A 17,977-nucleotide genomic window follows, 5' to 3' on the forward strand; every position below is an offset into this window, starting at 1 on the left:
GAGGAGGGTGCTGGATTTTAAATAATGCTTTTTCTGTAGCTACTGAGAAGATATACTTTTTGTTTTTTACTCTATTGATATGCTATATTACATTAGTTTACTTCATTACATCAATTACGTTATTTGATTTTTGAATGCTAAACTAACCTTGAATTTCTGAATAAATTCTACTTGGTCATGCTGAATAATTCTTTTTATGTGTTGCTAGATTCAGTTGAATAGTATTTTGTTGAGAAAATTTGCATCTATATCCATAATACATATTGGTCTGTAGTTTTCTTGTGATATCTTGTTTTGGCTTTGTATACAGGGTAATACTAGTCTCCTAAAGTTTTCCCTCCTCTCCTATTTTTGGAAAAGTTTGTGAAGAACTGGTAGAAAACTGTTGATAGACTGTTTCAAACATTAAGTGTTTGGTAGAATTCAGCAATGAAGCTATCTGAGTTTGGGCTTTTCTTTGTGGGTAGTTATTCTATTACTAATTCAATCTCTCTACTTAGTATATACCTATTTATGTTTTCTGTTTCCTCTTGAGTCAGTTTTAGCAGTCTTGTCTTTCCAGGCATTTATCTGTTACAACTAAATTATCTAACTCATTGACATCCTTTATTAGTCTATATCTACACAATAACCAATTGACTCATTTAATTTGATAATTACATACTCTTAGATTTCTGGCACAGGCTTCACAGGACAGTTACATACATCCTCAAATTTTAGAATATTCAAGCCTTTAAGTGTTCTCAATCATGGTGATGTTTGTTCTGCATTTGAGTTATCTGCCAAAAAGCTTTGCATGCTTCTTACCAAGGATATACAAAATGTAGATATTCCTCCAAAAGGCTTCTCAGCACATTGAAAAGTGCAGTAGTGCCAAGGAGCCACTTAATTTTGTCTTAAGTGGTTGATATCAAAGATGAATATTTGCCATAGGGCAGACTGTGTGACTTTAATTACCAGGATGAGCCATTTCCACATGCAGCATCAAGTACTAGTTCAAGTTAATTCACTGTTACATGAACAAAAAATGTTTAGGAATAGAAGGGCCTGCAAAATTGCAGTTGTTGCATACACTGCTAGTTGCCCTCCCAATATCCAGTCTTTCTTCTTGTTTGCTTTTATGACAAAAAACCTGTGTGAGGGTGGCATGAGATCCACTAAAGACCCCAATTTTCCAGGCTTCCCTGTGGCCAGGAGTAGCCACATAATATAAAGGGATGTAAAAAGATTACTGGTGAAATTTTTTGGGAAAGCTGTTTTCCTCATAAAAAGGAACAGAATCAGTTGGCATGTACATGTTACCCTTTGTTTTTCTTCTTCCTCTTGTATTTTCTTCCTCTTAACAAGATCTCTTATAAAACAAAAGCTTTTAATTTTGATAAAGTCCAACTTATCAATTTTTCATTTTTATTAATTATGTTTTTGGTGTCAATTCTAAGAACTTGCTTAGCTTTCGATTGAAAATATTTTCTCCTATTTTAAAGTTTTATAATTTTATGCTACATTTAAGTCCGTGATCCAGTTTGAATTAATTTTTCTTATAAAGCACTAGACTTAAATTGAAGTTCACTGTCTCTTTTTTTTTTCTTTTTAATCTATGGATGTCTAACATTTGATGAAAATGCTAACTTTTCTCCATTGATTTTTTTTTACTATATTTTATTGATTTTTTACAGAGAGGAAGAGAGAGGGATAGAGAGTTAGAAACATCGATGGGAGAGAAACGTCGATCAGCTGCCTCCTGCACACCTCCCACTGAAGACGTGCACGCAACCAAGGTACATGCCCTTGACCAGAATCGAACCTGGGACCTTTCAGTCCGCAGGCCGACGCTCTATCCACTGAGCCAAACCGCTTAGGGCTCCATTGAATTGCTTTTGCACCTTTGTAAAAAATCAGTTGGGCATATTTGTTCCTGGGTTCTCTTCTTCCATTGATCTATGCATCTCTCTCCACCAATACGACAGGGCTTTGACAATACTATCTATATATATATAAAAGCCTAATATGCAAATTGTCCCCTTGGGAGTTTGACGGGGAGACCAGGAGTTCGATTGCTCACTATGATGTGTGCTGACCACCAGGAGGCGGTGTGGAACGAAGGAAGGCCATGACTGGCAGCCAGAAGGCCCCTATCGGCCCTGATCACCGGCCAGGCCTAGGGGCCCTACCCATGCACGAATTTCGTGCAAAGGGCCTCTAGTAGCTATATAAAAGACCTTGAAATCACATAGGCTGATTCCTCCCATTTTATGCTTCTTTTCTAAATTGTTTTAGTTACTCTCAGTTCCTTCACTTTTCCATATAAATTTTAGAACAATCTTTTCTACATCTACAAAACAAATCTTGATAGAAATTGCCTCGAACCTATCCATTTGGGGAGAACTGACACCTTTACTAGATTGAGTTTTTCAATCCATGAACATGGTACATTTCTTGATTTATTCAAATATTCTTTGATTTCTTTTATTAGCATTATATAGTTTTAAGCATACAAGTATTATTTAAAATGTTTAAGTGATTGTAATGGTAATGTTCTATATTGTAGTAGGGGTTTGGACTACACAGATATATGCATTTGCTAAAATTCATGGACTGATACACTTAGATTCATGCATTTCATTGCATGTAAAATTTACGTCAAAAATATAATAATAAAACAAGATTAAATTCTAGCTAATAATATGCATGCTAAAACATTTTTTTAAAAAATATATTTCATTGATTTTCCACAGAGAGGAAGCAAGAGAGACAGAGAGTCAGAAACATCGACGAGAGAGAAACATCGACCAGCTGCCTCCCGCACATCTCCCACTGGGGATGTGCCCGCAACCCAGGCACATGCCCTCGACCGGAATCGAACCTGGGACCCCTCAGTCCGCAGGCCAACGCCCCATCCACTGAGCCAAACCGGCCTCGGCCATGCTAAAACATTTAAAGTTGGAATATAAGGATGTCTTCAACTTACTTTGAAATAAATAAAAATTAAGATGGTCTGATGGATAGAGAGGGATAGATAGTTGGCTACATATGTGATCAAGAAATATGGCAAATAATCTATAATAATAAAAGCATAATATGCTAACTAGACTGGACATCCTTCTGGACGTTCTTCCGGACAACTTTCCGGACGAAACCAGGACTGCAAGGGAAGCCCAGGTCCCGGGTGCCTGCCAGTGGCCAGAGGGAAGCCCGGGTCCCGGAGCCAGAGGGAAGCCAGTGCCAGCAGCTGTGGGAAGGAAGGCCTACTCTTGCACAAATTTTGTGCATGGGCCTCTAGTTAATAATAAGAATCTAGTTGGTGAGTGTGGGTGTTCCTGTACAATCCTTTCAAATTCTTTCTGTATTTAAATTATTCCATAATAAAATATTGGGAAATGAGAAGTTAAATATAGAATAAGGTTAAAAAAAACTAAATGAATCAGATATATAAAAAAAATAATGGATAAGAAAACAGCACAACAGAACTAACATATTTAAACATTAATTCTTTGAAAAAACTAACAAGATAATTATATCCCACCAACATATTCAGGGGAGAGGAAAATAAGAATGTATAAATACTTAACAAAAATATGACAACAGAGGGGAAAAATCCCAAAAAGTCAAAGGATATTATAATAATTACAAAAGAATACTTTGACCAAATCTTTGTAAACAAATGAAAAGTTCTCAATAGAAGCATTATGTTTCTAGGAAAATACAAATAATCAAAACTGTCCCTGAAATAGATAGAACATCTAAACAGAACTAACAAAGAAGTTTTACAATAAAAATATTCTCTGTATATCTAAAATAACAATAACAAATATGTCCAGACTGTTTTAGGTGAATTCTATCCAACTTTCAAAAAACAGTTAATTACAGTATTATTCAAACTGTTCTAGAAGAGGAGAAATTCTTCTACAAGGAAGAATTTTGAATAATATTTATACTAAAACCTAAAAAAGTACAAAAGCTAGAAAAATATAAATTCTTACTAATGAATATTAAAGAAAAAATCCTATATAAAATATTAGCAAATAGGCTTTAGCAACACACAAAATAATACACAATGACTAACAGCAGTTCATTCCATGGCCAGATGGCTCAGTTGGTTGGAGCATTGTCCAATGCATCAAATAAATGGTCAAGGCACATGGCAACATACCTAGGTTACAGGCTCGATCTCTGGTTGGGACACATAAGGGAGGCAGCCAAACGATGTCTCTCTCTCTCTCTCTCTCTCTCTCTCTCTCTCTCCTCTCTCCCTCCCTCTCCCTTTTCCTCTCCCTTCCTCTCTCTCTAAAATTAATAAAAACATCCTCCAGTGAGGGATAAAATACATATATTTAAATGTGTCATAATGAGAAACTTAAGACACTTTCTCTCTGTAAATATTGAAAGGCATTTAATAAAATTTAGTAATTATTTCTGGGTAAATTTTCTTAGTAATAAAGAATAAATGGATACTTCCTTAATAAAATCAAATTTAATTCAAACCATGAGCATTCCCATTAAAATGAGGAACAAGATGAATATAAAACTTTAAATGTTTTTTGAAAATACCAGTCAATGCATTCAGTCAAGAAAAAGAAGTACGATATACACAAACTGGAAACGAGATTTAATTACATTTTTACTTGATGATATAATTTTATAAAAGCACATATGCAATAACTTAAAAACTAGAAATAAGAGTTGGGTGGTTTCAAAATTAATACACAAAACTTTCCTCTACAAAACAAGTTAGAAAATAATATGCAATAAAGATTTTATTTAAAGCAACAAGATAAAATACCTAACAATAAAACTTAGAAAAAGTGCAAGAAAAAAATTAAAATTGTACTAAGGAAGATAAAGAAAAACTAGGGTAAATCATGAAACATACCTTGTTCTTGGTTAGGAAGATGCAATATTGTAAAGATGTCACTCTTGCTTAATCTATAAATGTAATGTGATCACAATAAAGTTACCAGGATTAATTTTGGGACAACTAGGAAACCTTTATTTAAATTTCATATAGAAATACGTACAATAAGGCCAACTATAATAAGCCAAGAAGGTGGAAAACTTTTTAAAAGAATAAAAGGAATGATGGGGAACTAAGTTTGCCACCTAACAAAATTTGTAGTTTAAAAAATATAGCATTAAAGGTTTTGAGTCACCATGAGTAGACAGGTTAGTGGAATAGAATATAATTCAAAATTAGACCTAGGAATTGAATATATAATAATTGTGGCATTTCCAACCAGTAGAGAAAAAATTATTTAATAATTTTGTTGGAATAACAGGATAGATAGTTAATAGAATCAATTGGGAGCTCACTTCTTTCATCCAAATGGTTCCTGATGTTAAAATATTTTAATCACAAAAAATACAACTTGAAATGTGCTAAGAGAAACATAAGATTTTCAAAATCCAGAAGACAGAAAAATGATTACATAAAAATTAAAATTTTCTGCATGAGAAAGATAAAAGGCAAATGACAGAGAAAAAGTATGCAACATATATAACATTAAGCTAATTTCATGAGTATATAGAGAGCATTCAGAGATCAAGAAGAAAACAAAAAGTTCAACCAACAACAAAATGGCAAAGAATTTTATCAGTTTACATAAAAAGTCAATAAATATATCTGTTGGCCATTTGTGTCTTCTTTGGAAAGACAGCCATTCAAGTCCTCAGTCCATCTTTTAAATCTGGTTGAGTTTGTTATTGAGTTGTAGAAATTCCTTATATATTTGAGAGATTAACTCATCAGAAATATAGTTTGCAAATAATTTTCCTAATCCACAGGTTGCCTTTTCACTGTATGCTTTCCTTGGCTGTGCAGAAGCTTTTTGTTGTCCCGCTTGTTTAGTTTTGCTTTTGTTACCCGAGCTTTTGATGTCATATCCATGATATCATTGCCAAGAACAATGTCATGAAGCTTTCCCCCTATGTTTTCTTGTAGGAGTTTTACAGTTTCAGGTCTTATGTTTAAGTCTTTTTTTTTTTTTTTAATATATTTTATTGATTTTTTACAGAGAGGAAGGGAGAGGAACAGAGAGTTAGAAACATCGATGAGAGAGAAACATCGACCAGCTGCCTCCTGCACACCTCCTACTGGGGATGTGCCCGCAACCAAGGTACATGCCCTTGACCGGAATCGAACCTGGGACCCTTCAGTCCGCAGGCCGACGCTCTATCCTCTGAGCCAAACCGGTTTGGCAAGTCTTTAATACACTTTGAGTTGATTTTTTTGTATGGTGTAAGACAAAGGTCCAATTTCATCTTTTGCATGTGGATATTAAATTTTCTCATTTGTTGAAGAGACTATCCTTTCCCCATTGTGTATCCTTGACAGTCTTGTCAAAGATCAGTTGAACGTATATACGTGGATTTATTTCTGGGCTCTCTATTCTGTTGATTGGTCTGTATGTCTGTCTTTATACCAGTACCATACTGTTTTGATTACTGTGGTTGTGTAATATATTTTGAAATCAGAAAGTGTGATGACTCCAGCTTTGCTCTTCTTTCTCAAGATTGATTTGGCTATTTGTAGGCTTTTGTGGTTCCATATAAATTTTACAGTTGTTTTTCTATTCCTATGAAAAAATGCCATTGATATTTTGATAGGGATTGCACTGTCAAAGTCACTGATACTCAGGGAAATGTAAATCAGCACCACAGTGAGATATCATCTCACACATGTTTAGGCTATTTATTTATTTATTAAACATTTTATTTTATTTTCTTTTTTTAATCCTCACCTGAGGATATCTTTCCATTGATTTTTTGGAGTGGAAGAGAGAGGGAAAGACAGAAATATCAGATGTGAGAGAAACACATCCATTGGTTGCCTCCTGCACACGCTTGACCAGGGCCTGGGCCAGGGAGGAGCCTGCAACCAGGTACGTGTCCTTGATCGGAATCAAACCCAGGACCCTTTGGTCCACAGGTTGACACTGTATCCATTGAGCCAAACCGGCTAGGGCTAGAATGGCTATTTAAAAATACAACAACAAAATAAATGGCAAGGATGTGAACAAATTGGATTGAATTGAAATGTAAGCATAAATGCACACCAGTTTTCAAAGACTCCATATAAAAAGAGAACATAAAATATTTAGGATATATTTGGGTTAAATAAAAAATAGTTTTGAAATCAATTCCACTTGTTTCTTTTTAAATGTGGCTACTAGAAAATTAAAAATTACATATAAGTGGCAGGCAAAAGTAGGTTTACAATTTATTATTTATTAATTACTAGAGGCCTGGTGCATGAATTTGTGCATAGGTGGAGTCCTTAGGCCTGGCCAGCAATCGAGGCCTATTGGGGGGCTGGCTGGCCAGTGGGAGGGGCTGTGGGTGGTTGGCCAGTTGGCCCTGCTCCCAATTGGGGTGGGGTGGCCAAATCGGGGGTGGGGCGGGCGGGGGGTTGGGGGGAGCCGATCGGGCCCAGATCGGGCCGGTTAGCAGCTACAGTGCAGTCATAGCAACCGGTTGAGCTCCCAGTTGGTCGAACTCCCACCTGGGGGGACAATTTGCATATTAGCCTTTTATTATATAGGTTTGTATTATTTTCCATACCACCTACTTTTCCTACCCCTGTATGGCTCATGTTATACTTCTGTTGGAATAACTATTCTAATACTGGGAGTCTTCTCATTAAAATTAAGGTTGGCAAAGTAAATTTACTAATATGTTTAAATCCCCAAAACTGCTAAGAACCTACCAATATGCTGGACTTTTTCATCAATGACCTCACAGTGGTACGGCCACCGTGTTGGGCTCAGTTCACCAGAAGAAGAGACACCATATAAATCTCGTGGCTCACGAAGACGTGGCACCCATCTCCCTAGCTGGTATTCCAACAGTATCTGTGTAGTCCGGGGGAAATATGGGTCAGTGATGGAGTCAGCTGGTAAAAGATTCAAACACAATCATGAGTGTTAAGAAGCAAAACTCCAATTGCTATAATTTTTAAAATTGATTCTAGAAAGAGAGAGAAGGAAGGGATGGAGAGAGGAAGAGAGGAAGAGAAAAAGGAGAGGGAGAGGGAGAGGGAGAGGGAGAGAAAATAACATTGATTTGTTGTTCCACTTATTGTTGCGTTCATCAATTGATTCTTGATTGTGCCCTGACTGGGGATTGAACCCAGAACCTTAGTGTATCAGGATGATGCTCTAACCAACTGAGCTACTCAGCCAGGGCAAATCCCTATAACTTTTTTATATGTTCTTTTTTTTCCCCTTCAACACCATTAATTTGTGAATATCTGTAGATATAATTATAAATATCTTATAATTCATGGCATTTAAAAAATAAAAGTACTAATGAAATTTTTTAAAAATATATTTTATTGATTTTTTACAGAGAGGAAGGAAGAGGGATAGAGAGTTAGAAACATCAATGAGAGAGAAACATGGATCAGCTGCCTCCTGCACACCCCCTACTGGGGATGTGCCCGCAACCAAGGTACATGCCCTTGACCGGAATCGAACCTGGGACCCTTGAGTCCACAGGCCAACGCTCTATCCACTGAGCCAAACCGGTTACGGCTAATGAAATTTTTTAATAACTGATCTTCACGATAGCTAAAGAAAAGTTGTTGATATCAAATACTATAAATTATACCAAATTGTCACTGCTACACCAGAAACATTTTGGATTTTGAAAGGGATTGCATTTGTTTCTTGCAACTTTAGCCAACTGTTTACTGTTCAATCTTCCTAACCTTAATCACACTGAGGCAACTATTTATCTAAAAGGTTAAGTACACCCACCAACCATATTTCCTCACCACCTACTGGAACTATGTTCTCTAAGGTTGTTATAGTGAATTTTCAGTCAAAACTTTTTCAGTTCTCTTTCTAGGGCTACTGTGTGACACAACCCCAGGAGCATAATTCACACAGAATAAGATGGAGTCGTCCCAAGTAGACAGTGCGGAGGCTCTCTCTCTGTTTCTATTGGATAACTGGGGCCTCAACTTGATGTTGATAATCACCTTTCCTTAAGATCATGTCCCTTGTCTTTTATGATGGTACACTTCCTGGTTTTCTCTCTACCTTTTACATACTTGGTTCCATTTGTTCCACTGACTCCTCTTGCTTTTCCACCTCTGAAACATGGCTTTTAACCTAGATTTAGTTCTGGGTTATTTTTGTATAACAGCAGATAATTGGACTAGGAGTCAGACAAACTGAGTTCTGTTCTACCACTTTGTTTCTACATGATTTTGGTTGGCCAATGAAGCCTCTTTGAACATAAATCTTACTACTTGTAAATAAGAAATACTACTTTCCATTGCTACTTCTCAAGATTGTTATATAGATCCATTTATTCAATAGACAGTTATTAAGCATCTAGTATTCCATTATGTGAGTAGATCACACTTTGTCTAATTTACAGTATGATTCAAAAATGGCAAGGCAACTATTTATGAATTAGTAAATAAAATTAGATTCATACCTCATATGATTTATAAATGTAAATTTTAGAGAAATGAAATACCAAAATTCAAACAAGTACAAAAAAGTACTTGAAGAAAACTTTGATAATTATATTGATGATCTTAGAGTAGGGGCCTTTGTAGCTTAAACAGATACATTAAAAAAAGAGCCACAAACGAATAATGATAAATAACATTAAAATAATTCCAAACAATGAAAGCAATGTAAACAAAGTTAACAAGGATTTCTATGAAAGAGCAATTTATAACACAAGGGAATATAAATAGACAAGCATATGAAACAATTCTCAATTTCTTTAGCAACCAAGGAAATGTTAGTTAAAACAGTGAATTTCCTCCTTTTTACCAACAGACGTTTTAAAATTTTAAAAAGAAAAAAAAGGGCGGCAGGAAGTCCACAAAATAGTACTACAATTTTTTTAGCAAACTATTTACTGTTGAATGTTCTTCAACTTCTTAAACTTAGTCACACATTTTCTATGACTATGGGTATAGATATGTGTACAAATGCAAGAAAAAATTCTAGAAGGGTAAACACCAAACTGAGAATAGTGGTTATCTCAAAAGTGAAGATTTGTTTTAGGATGGCAGTGAAAAAGACAATAATAAAAAATAATAAAGGTCTTATCTTCAATTTCAAAATATCTGTGATAGATATATGAATATTTGGAAAAAATATTTTAATGTATTTGAAAGCACAATTCTAAATGTATAAATTCTAAAAAATCAAGCATACATCAAGATGCACACATGCACATGTAAATTTGCTAATGAATGACTTTAAGGAAACTCTACATAGGCATACTTAAAGATGCAGTGCCAAAACATTGTGTCCATTATAAGTCCAGTTATACTGTAAATGCATTTAAAGAATTGGTTATTTAAAGAAATGCCAAGGCAAATTCTTGTATTCTTTATAAACTACTGACCATTTTCATTAAAATCAGGTTTATCTAAAACAAATCTTAAAAGTTTTAACTCCAAAAGGTTCTTATAAAAGTGAATACATTTTCTTTCCTTATCCAATTAACAGAATAATAATTCCCTATATTATCCAAGCTGACTTTTTTTTAGTTTCTTTATCTTATTATTTTTCCTCCACTCATATCCTATCATAAAAAGAAGGGAGAATATATGGATAAATTCAAACCTGTTAAAAGTGCACATTGGTGGAGATCTTCAAATTTCATGTAGGTATCCTCATCCTAAAACAAGAGAGTTTAAAAACATTTCTCTTTTAAAAACCAACAGCTTACAAAGCCAGAAATTTTTTACAACTAAGAATTAAGTGTATGTGTTTAATCTTTAATGGAAAAAACTAAAGGATTATTATAGCTACTGGTCTCAAAGCACACACTTCAACTATCCTGAAACCTTAAAGTTTTCACCTTTCATTCCTCTTCTTCCACAGGGTAAGGTCTATTAATAATTGTAGGGAAGAAATAAAGTTTAAAGATTCTTGGTAAGCTTAGCAAAACAATCTAAATCAGTGGTTCTCAACCTTCCTAATGCCGCGACCCTTTAATACAGTTTCTCATGTTGTGGTGACCCCCAATTTCATTGTTACAAATTGAACATAATTAAAGCATAGTGGTTAATCACAAAAACAATATGTAATTACATATGTGTTTTCCGATGGTCTTAGGCGACCCCAGTGAAAGGGTCTTTCGACCCCCAAAGGGGTCGCGACCCACAGGTTGAGAACCGCTGATCTAAATTAAGAAAAAGAAACAAAAGAAGAAAAGAAACATAGCCCTGGCCTGTGTGGCTTAGTTTGTTGGGCATCATCCCATGCATCAAAAGGTTGTGGGTTCAATTCCAGGTCAGGGCACATGCCTGGGTTGTAGGATCGATTCTCCTTTAGGGGGCGTGCAGGAGGGAGCAGATCCATGTTCCACTCTCACATGGATGCTTCTCTTTCTCTCTCCCTCTCCCTTCCTGTAGCTCTAAAAATTAATGAGTATTATTTTTTAAAAAGAACATAAATGCAGAAGGCCATAGACTTAAAGGGTTATACATCATTTTGGGGAGCTTATGTGGGGACCTTAACTTAAATATATGATAATTTATACTTTACTAAAAATAAAATGTGATGAAAACATCTCACAAATATTACTAGAACCAGACAAAATATTTTTAAATACTGCATTTTGTTTTTTCCTCCTTTTTCTTCTTCCATGTCCTTGCCTTTGTTACATCAGAGCCACACTAAACCTATTATGGAGCTACATAGTAGGTTTAAAACATAGAAGGTTCCAGTATATGATACATATTATGATGAATACAGTAGACTCAGTACATACAAGAAAGTGGACAAGGAGTATAAAAACCCCTAATAATGATTTAATACACATATTTTAGTAAAAGTCAGAAGAATCTTATCCAAATTTTTTTCTCAGAAAAAGACAACCAATATAGGTTCTTTCTAGACGGGGCATACTGTACACAGTAATATCTCGGCTTTCAATCAAATTACTTCCCAACTTCAATGACAGGTGATTTAAACATCCAATTGATTCTTACATTCAATTGGTTTTATAATACTTTTACTGGGAATCTATATAACACAAGTTTTATCTCAAAGTAAATTAAGATAAAGTTGAGGAAAACATACTGATTCATCTTCATCACTGATTGTTCTATCTGAATAGTCTTCTTCTGAATCTTCTGACATCTCTTCAGTATTTGGCTCGATATTTCTCCTTTTGAGTAGGTGGGCTGTAAATGGAAAACAATTTCTAAGGTCTTTACTGACAGTTTTTAAATCCAAAGTGTTTATTACATTGTATGAGTATCCAAAATATATTCTATTGTATTTAATTAAGTGACAACAGGTTTCTTTTAAAAACTAATTTATTAGGACACGGTTAAATAAACCTTCAGTTTCAAAGATTTGAAGAAATTTTTCATTTCTATGAGAAAGAGACCAAATCACAATAAAAGACAAATCAAGTAAATAATTTAAAAAGAATTTATAGGGTACACAGACAAATCATTTACACCCTGTATTTACAATTAAGTACCAGAGAGCAATAGCAAGTTCAGAATAATCCTGAGACATTAAAAAGATCACTAATCTTTTAAATTACAGTTACTTATTCAGGCAATGAAATGTAGCAATAAATTTTGTTTTCTACTTAATTTTCAATTGACCAGCGGTTCAAATGCCGACAACAGACTCTTTATATTTTGGCTACTATTCCGTAGATACTGTCTCTGTTCTAATATTCAATTGTATTTGTCTTAACTGACATCTGAATAGCTATCAGAAGGTTGTACTGGCAACGACCATTATCCCTGCTATGCAAGTATCCTCCCATTACTGAGACAATGAAATAATGCAAGTTCCTTGTCAAGATTCTTTGTTGTTTTTTAGATCAAAGGAATTTACCAATTCCCAGTCTATTTGTTTAAGCTCCGCTCTACACAAAGTGTGTTTTGGAACAAGACTACACAGAAGAAAGTCCAAGCTCCACAGCAAGTTACTACAGATGCAACAGAGAAGTCTCACTCGCAGTGGTTCTCAACCTTCTGGCCCTTTAAATACAGTTCCTCATGTTGTGATCCAACCATAAAATTATTTTCGTTGCTACTTCATAACTGTAATGTTGCTACTGTTATGAATCGTAATGTAAATATCTGATATGCAAGATGGTCTTAAGCGACCCCTGTGAAAGGGTCGTTCGACCCACAGGTTGAGAACCGCTGGTAGGAAGAGACTGAAGTTTCAGCCCCGGGGTCACCACGATTTCCAATTTGGGAACCGATTGGCATAAATCTGACTCTATCTCCTTCCGTGAGCATATGAGGCAAACCAATGTAAGGCAGGGCCAGGGTCTTACTGTCTGGGTGGTTCCTACTAAATGCGATTCTTGCTAAATGTTAAAATCCAGATACACTATTCTGCACATGTAGGTGTAACCTCATGAGCCTGACTGGAACTCAACCAGGTAAGCTGACCCAACTGCAAAGAAGCAATGAACACGTAATTAACTAAACAACGTGTCTAAACCAGAGCGGAGCCTGCCGTCAGGGGGACAGAGCGTTGGAAGTGAGCTCCCGTTACTCGCTACAAATAAAACTAGCGACAACACCTCTCTTTCTTGAACAGAACACCCACGCAGCCAACCCCTCGAGCAGGGTCACAGTTACCATTGTGCTCACCTGCGACAGGGTAAGACCTGGGCTTCAGGAGAGCCGCGCTGATTGCCTAATGGGCACTCCGCGCGCGTTTCTTCCACGGCCGAAGCGGACGAGGCAACACCCGCGCCCCCACGCCCAGCCAGCCAGGCCTGCGGGCGGGCACGATGACCGACTTCCTCGGGGAAGGACGGTGAAGCACAATTCCGGAGGTCAACGAGGCCCTCCCACGCTCACGCCTGGAAGCCGCGGTGTGGGTAGGAGCTCGTTTCCCCCGGCGGGTGTGTCCACGTGTGCTCGCTTCCCGCAGGGGGCGCCACGCCGCTGATCTCCTTTCCTTCGGAACCGCGCGTCACTGTCCCGCCTCAGTGGGCTCCTCCTTCCCGCCCCCGCGGGTAACAGCCCAATGTAATCCCGGTCCAGTTTAGCGGCTCTAGCCACGCCCTTCACCCGGAGGCAAGGCCGCTCGTTACCAGGGCAACGGGACCACCCTCGCGAGACTTCAGAAAGCCCAGGGGAATCACCTGTACCGGCGAGGGAAGGAGCCTGGGCGGGATTTGGGCCGGAGGAAGGGAGACCCCGAAGGATGACGGGAACTAGGGGCAGAGGGAATTCCGTTCTGGGTGGAAAGTAGTGCGGATGGTGGTGTGGGGCTGGCAGTAAATTTAGGAGAGGTGAAGGCGGAAGAGTGATTTGTTCCTAGGTTCTATACCACCGAGAGGCTGTAGAGCAGTGGTTCTCAACCTTCTTAATGCCGTGACCCTTTAATACAGTTCCTCATGTTGTGGTGACCCCCAACCATAAAATAATTTTTGTTGCTACTTCATAACTGTAATTTTGCTACTGTTATGAATCGTAATGTAAATATCTGATATGCAGGATGTATTTTCATGTTACAAATTGAGCATAATTAAAGCACAGTGATTAATCACAAAAACAATATGTAATTATATATGTGTTTTCCGATGGTCTTAGGCGACCCCTGTGAAAGGGTCCTTCAACCCCCAAAGGGGTCTTGACCCACAGGTTGAGAACCGCTGCTGTAGAGCTTACTGGTCAAGACTAGTGCTTTGTTGGTCTTTATTTGTACCCCACACTGAGTTGTGTTCTGCACAATTGTGTGACTAATGATCTTTATTTGATTTGGAAATGAAAAAATGTTCTCATTAAATACTTGATAGAGGAGTCATAGATACACTAGGGTGAGCTCTCAAGGTTCTTATCAGCTCAGAGAGTCTTTAAATATAAAAATCGTTAGGTAACATATTGAACACATTATCTGGCAGGGCACTATGCAAATCACTTCACATGTATTGCCTCAACTAATTAAATACGAGCTTCCCATTACAGACTTAGACATGATTCCTGTATATCCCAACTTGATTTTCTCCTGATCTTTAGCTCTGGTGGAGAATTGAATGTATTTGGAACAGTTTTCAAAGTAGTATGGCTAGGAAAAAAAGTCTTTAGATGTTTGGTTCCTACCTGGGTTATTATATATCATGAGATTTGTAATATTGTAGAAGTGGAGATAATGGATTATAGCAAGTTTGAAAGTAGAATAAAGGTCAAAGCACTTTGGCTTAAGCATGGAAATGGTCCATATCTTTAGATTTTGTAAGTTTCTGAAAAATAATGTTTTTTTTTTTTTTAGGTCAGCAATTTAGAAGTTTGAACCTTCCAGAAAAAGAAATAGGTTAGATAAAGCTCTCTTGAAAAATAGTTACCAGTTATAATTGTACCTTGTTTTATGCCATACATGTTATTAAAAATGACATGCACAGATAATTTTTATATGGAATCTATTTTTCTGTTGGATTTTAGAGTCATGGTTGTGAGCCATAAGATGTCAGATGTACAGGGTGAAGCTCCAAAAAATTATCTAACCAAGTTACACAAGAAATTAATAGCTGAGCTGGGACTTAAGTCTCATGATTTCTAGTCCAAATACTTACATGGTCATATTTCAAGTAATCCTACAGAGAAAAAATATTTTAGTGCCTAAAAATACTTGGGAATTTAACAAACTTTGAAAAATCACAATTCTTACATTAATTCAACAAGTATTTATTGAATACCTACTACTTGTCAGGGACTGTTCCCAGTGTAAGGTGATTGCATGAGGTTATATTCTATTAGGAGAAGACAGACAAACCGATTGAAAACAAACACCCAGTTGATGATAACTGCTATGGAGAGAAATAAAGCAGGGAAAAATTGAGCATGGGGAGTGAGCTGAGTGGGTGGGCCTTGGTGTAGGAGTAGTTCTTTTGATGGGGTGTGCAGAGAAGCTTCTCCGACCAGGGGGCATTTGAGCAGACACCTGAAGCAAGTAAAGGCATGAGCCATGTGGATGTCTAGGGGAAGACCTAGGGAGGCAGGGGAAGCAGAAAATACAAAGGCTCCAAGAGAAGACCAGTGTTATGGACTATACCAGGTAGTACTGTTTAGTCAAAGCTTGGCTAAAGTCAGTATCATTTTATTTTTTTTAATGTATTTTTATTGATTTCAGAGAGGAAGAGAGAGATAGAAACATCAATGATGAAAGAATCATTGATCGGCTGCCTCCTGCACGCCCCCTACTGGGGATCAAGCCCGAAAACCGGGCATGTGTCCCTGACTGGAATCAAACTCAAGACCCTTTAGTCCGCAGGCCGACACTCTATCCACTGAGCCAAACCAGCTAGGGCAGTATCATTTTAAGGAGGGAGATTTCTTTAGGACTTTTTTTCTGCCCCAAATAAATTAAACATGGTTTTCTTAAGCACCTGCTTCTTCTTCTTCTTCTTTTTTTAATTTAAAAAGAAATTTACTCTCCTGCCCAGCCGGCTGGCATGGCTCAATGGTTGAGTGTCCACCTATGAACCAGGAGCTCATGGTTCAATTCTAGGTCAGGGCACATGCCTGGGTTGCGGGCTCAATCCCCAGTGTGGGGCATTGCAGGAGGAAGCTGATCAATGATTCTTTCTCATCATGGATGTTTTCTCTCTCCCTCTCTGAAATCGATAAAAATTTATTTTAAAAAATTACTCTCCTATTACAGATAGTAGTATATAGTAGAGATGGAATTATTTGCATTTAGGTTAAAGTGGAGGTAAGGCCCGGAGTGAATTTCCAAGGACTTTCTATTATTCTAAATTTTTGTTTCCCTTCCCCATAATCTTATCAGAGAAGATTACTGGACAGACTCACCCCTAGAGCAACGTTTCCTCTAAGTTTTGGTGAATTTATTGACTCCAAGCCTGCAGAATAAAAGAAATATAATAAAAGTAGAGTAAGAAAGAAGGAAAATAAAATCCAAAACAAGACTCCAAAAGGCACAATTATTAGTGTGGGAATCAGGAGGAAACTTCACTTTGGCAACCTGGCCAAATGTAAGTTGGGTTAGGACTATAATTTATTTTATGTAATTATATTATTTTGAATTAATTGAGCAGAGACTTAAATGAGAATGTGAAGTGACTAGAACAGAGTTATTTATGACATCACAGAAGTTAGTGGTTATGTGGCTGTACAGGTCTGGTCCCAATTTGGTTGAGGAAGACATACTGGGTCCTGGGAACCCTGGGGTCCCCCATCTATTACCCATTTTGGCCTTCCTCAGACTATCTGGGTCTAGGATGACCTAGTATAAGGCCAAACCTCTCAAAATGTTTCCAAGCTCAAATTGAGAAATCTGTCCCAGCCGGTCAACTAACCAAGACTCAGTTCAAGGCTCATCCCCACAGTGAAGTCTTTCCTAATCCCTCTATCATTGGTGGAATTAGTTTGTAGAATATGTCTAAATTTGGGTACCACAGGGAGGCATCATTCTCCTAAACACTTGGAAATGGGATAGTAACAATGCCCCCTGCCTACTCTACAAAAAAATGGATGGAATAAATCACCTCAAAGGAGAAAGTATAGTTCCCAGGGTCAGTGCGAAGTCTCATGACAAAAAACATGGTCTCTCCCTCCTCCCCCAATAACAGCAATGGTGAACTCCCCCCCCCCTTTTTTTTATAGAGGACATGGTAAGATTCCATAACTTTTCAGCCACTTTCAGCTACTAAAAGTTTCATTTTGGCACTTAAGATTTCATTCAGGGATTTGGTATTAAGTACATTTTAAACTTCAATTTCAAAGTCAATCAACCTCCCTCTTTCTCCTCACCCTTCAGGCAACCTACATCTGTCCCCAGCTCTGGTGGTTTGGGAAGTGGGAGGGGATTGGTGTTTTGCTATTTACACCCATCTCCTCTTTTTTGTAGGTACCAGTTCCTGTTGTCTTAGGATGAGCAGGGGCTGGAGAGGAAAAGGGCCGAGTTGAAGTCTACAATATTGGTCTCAAGTGCTGTTCTTGCTCCGTGTCTGTGGGCTTCATGAGGAGAGTGTTGGCTCCAACCTGCCCAACAAGGGG

The 17,977-nt window shown here is 37.3% G+C and overlaps 1 protein-coding gene across 1 annotated transcript in view; it reads right to left on the reverse strand.

Moving 5' to 3' along the window:
* AGBL3 (ATP/GTP binding protein-like 3) overlaps positions 1-14,063 on the reverse strand; it is a 65,157-nt gene extending 51,094 nt beyond the window's left edge. The window contains exons 1-4 of the mRNA XM_014535149.1: positions 13,604-14,063; positions 12,054-12,157; positions 10,590-10,644; positions 7,700-7,885 (exon numbers count right to left, since the gene is read on the reverse strand). Of these exons, the coding sequence (XP_014390635.1) occupies positions 7,700-7,885; positions 10,590-10,644; positions 12,054-12,113 (301 nt within the window). The 5' untranslated portion in view covers positions 12,114-12,157; positions 13,604-14,063. The remainder of the gene's footprint in view (positions 1-7,699; positions 7,886-10,589; positions 10,645-12,053; positions 12,158-13,603) is intronic.
* Positions 14,064-17,977: the final 3,914 nt, after the last annotated feature.

This window comes from Myotis brandtii, unplaced genomic scaffold, assembly GCF_000412655.1.
Source record: "Myotis brandtii unplaced genomic scaffold, ASM41265v1 scaffold1384, whole genome shotgun sequence".
In the NCBI taxonomy this organism is placed as follows: domain Eukaryota; kingdom Metazoa; phylum Chordata; class Mammalia; order Chiroptera; family Vespertilionidae; genus Myotis; species Myotis brandtii.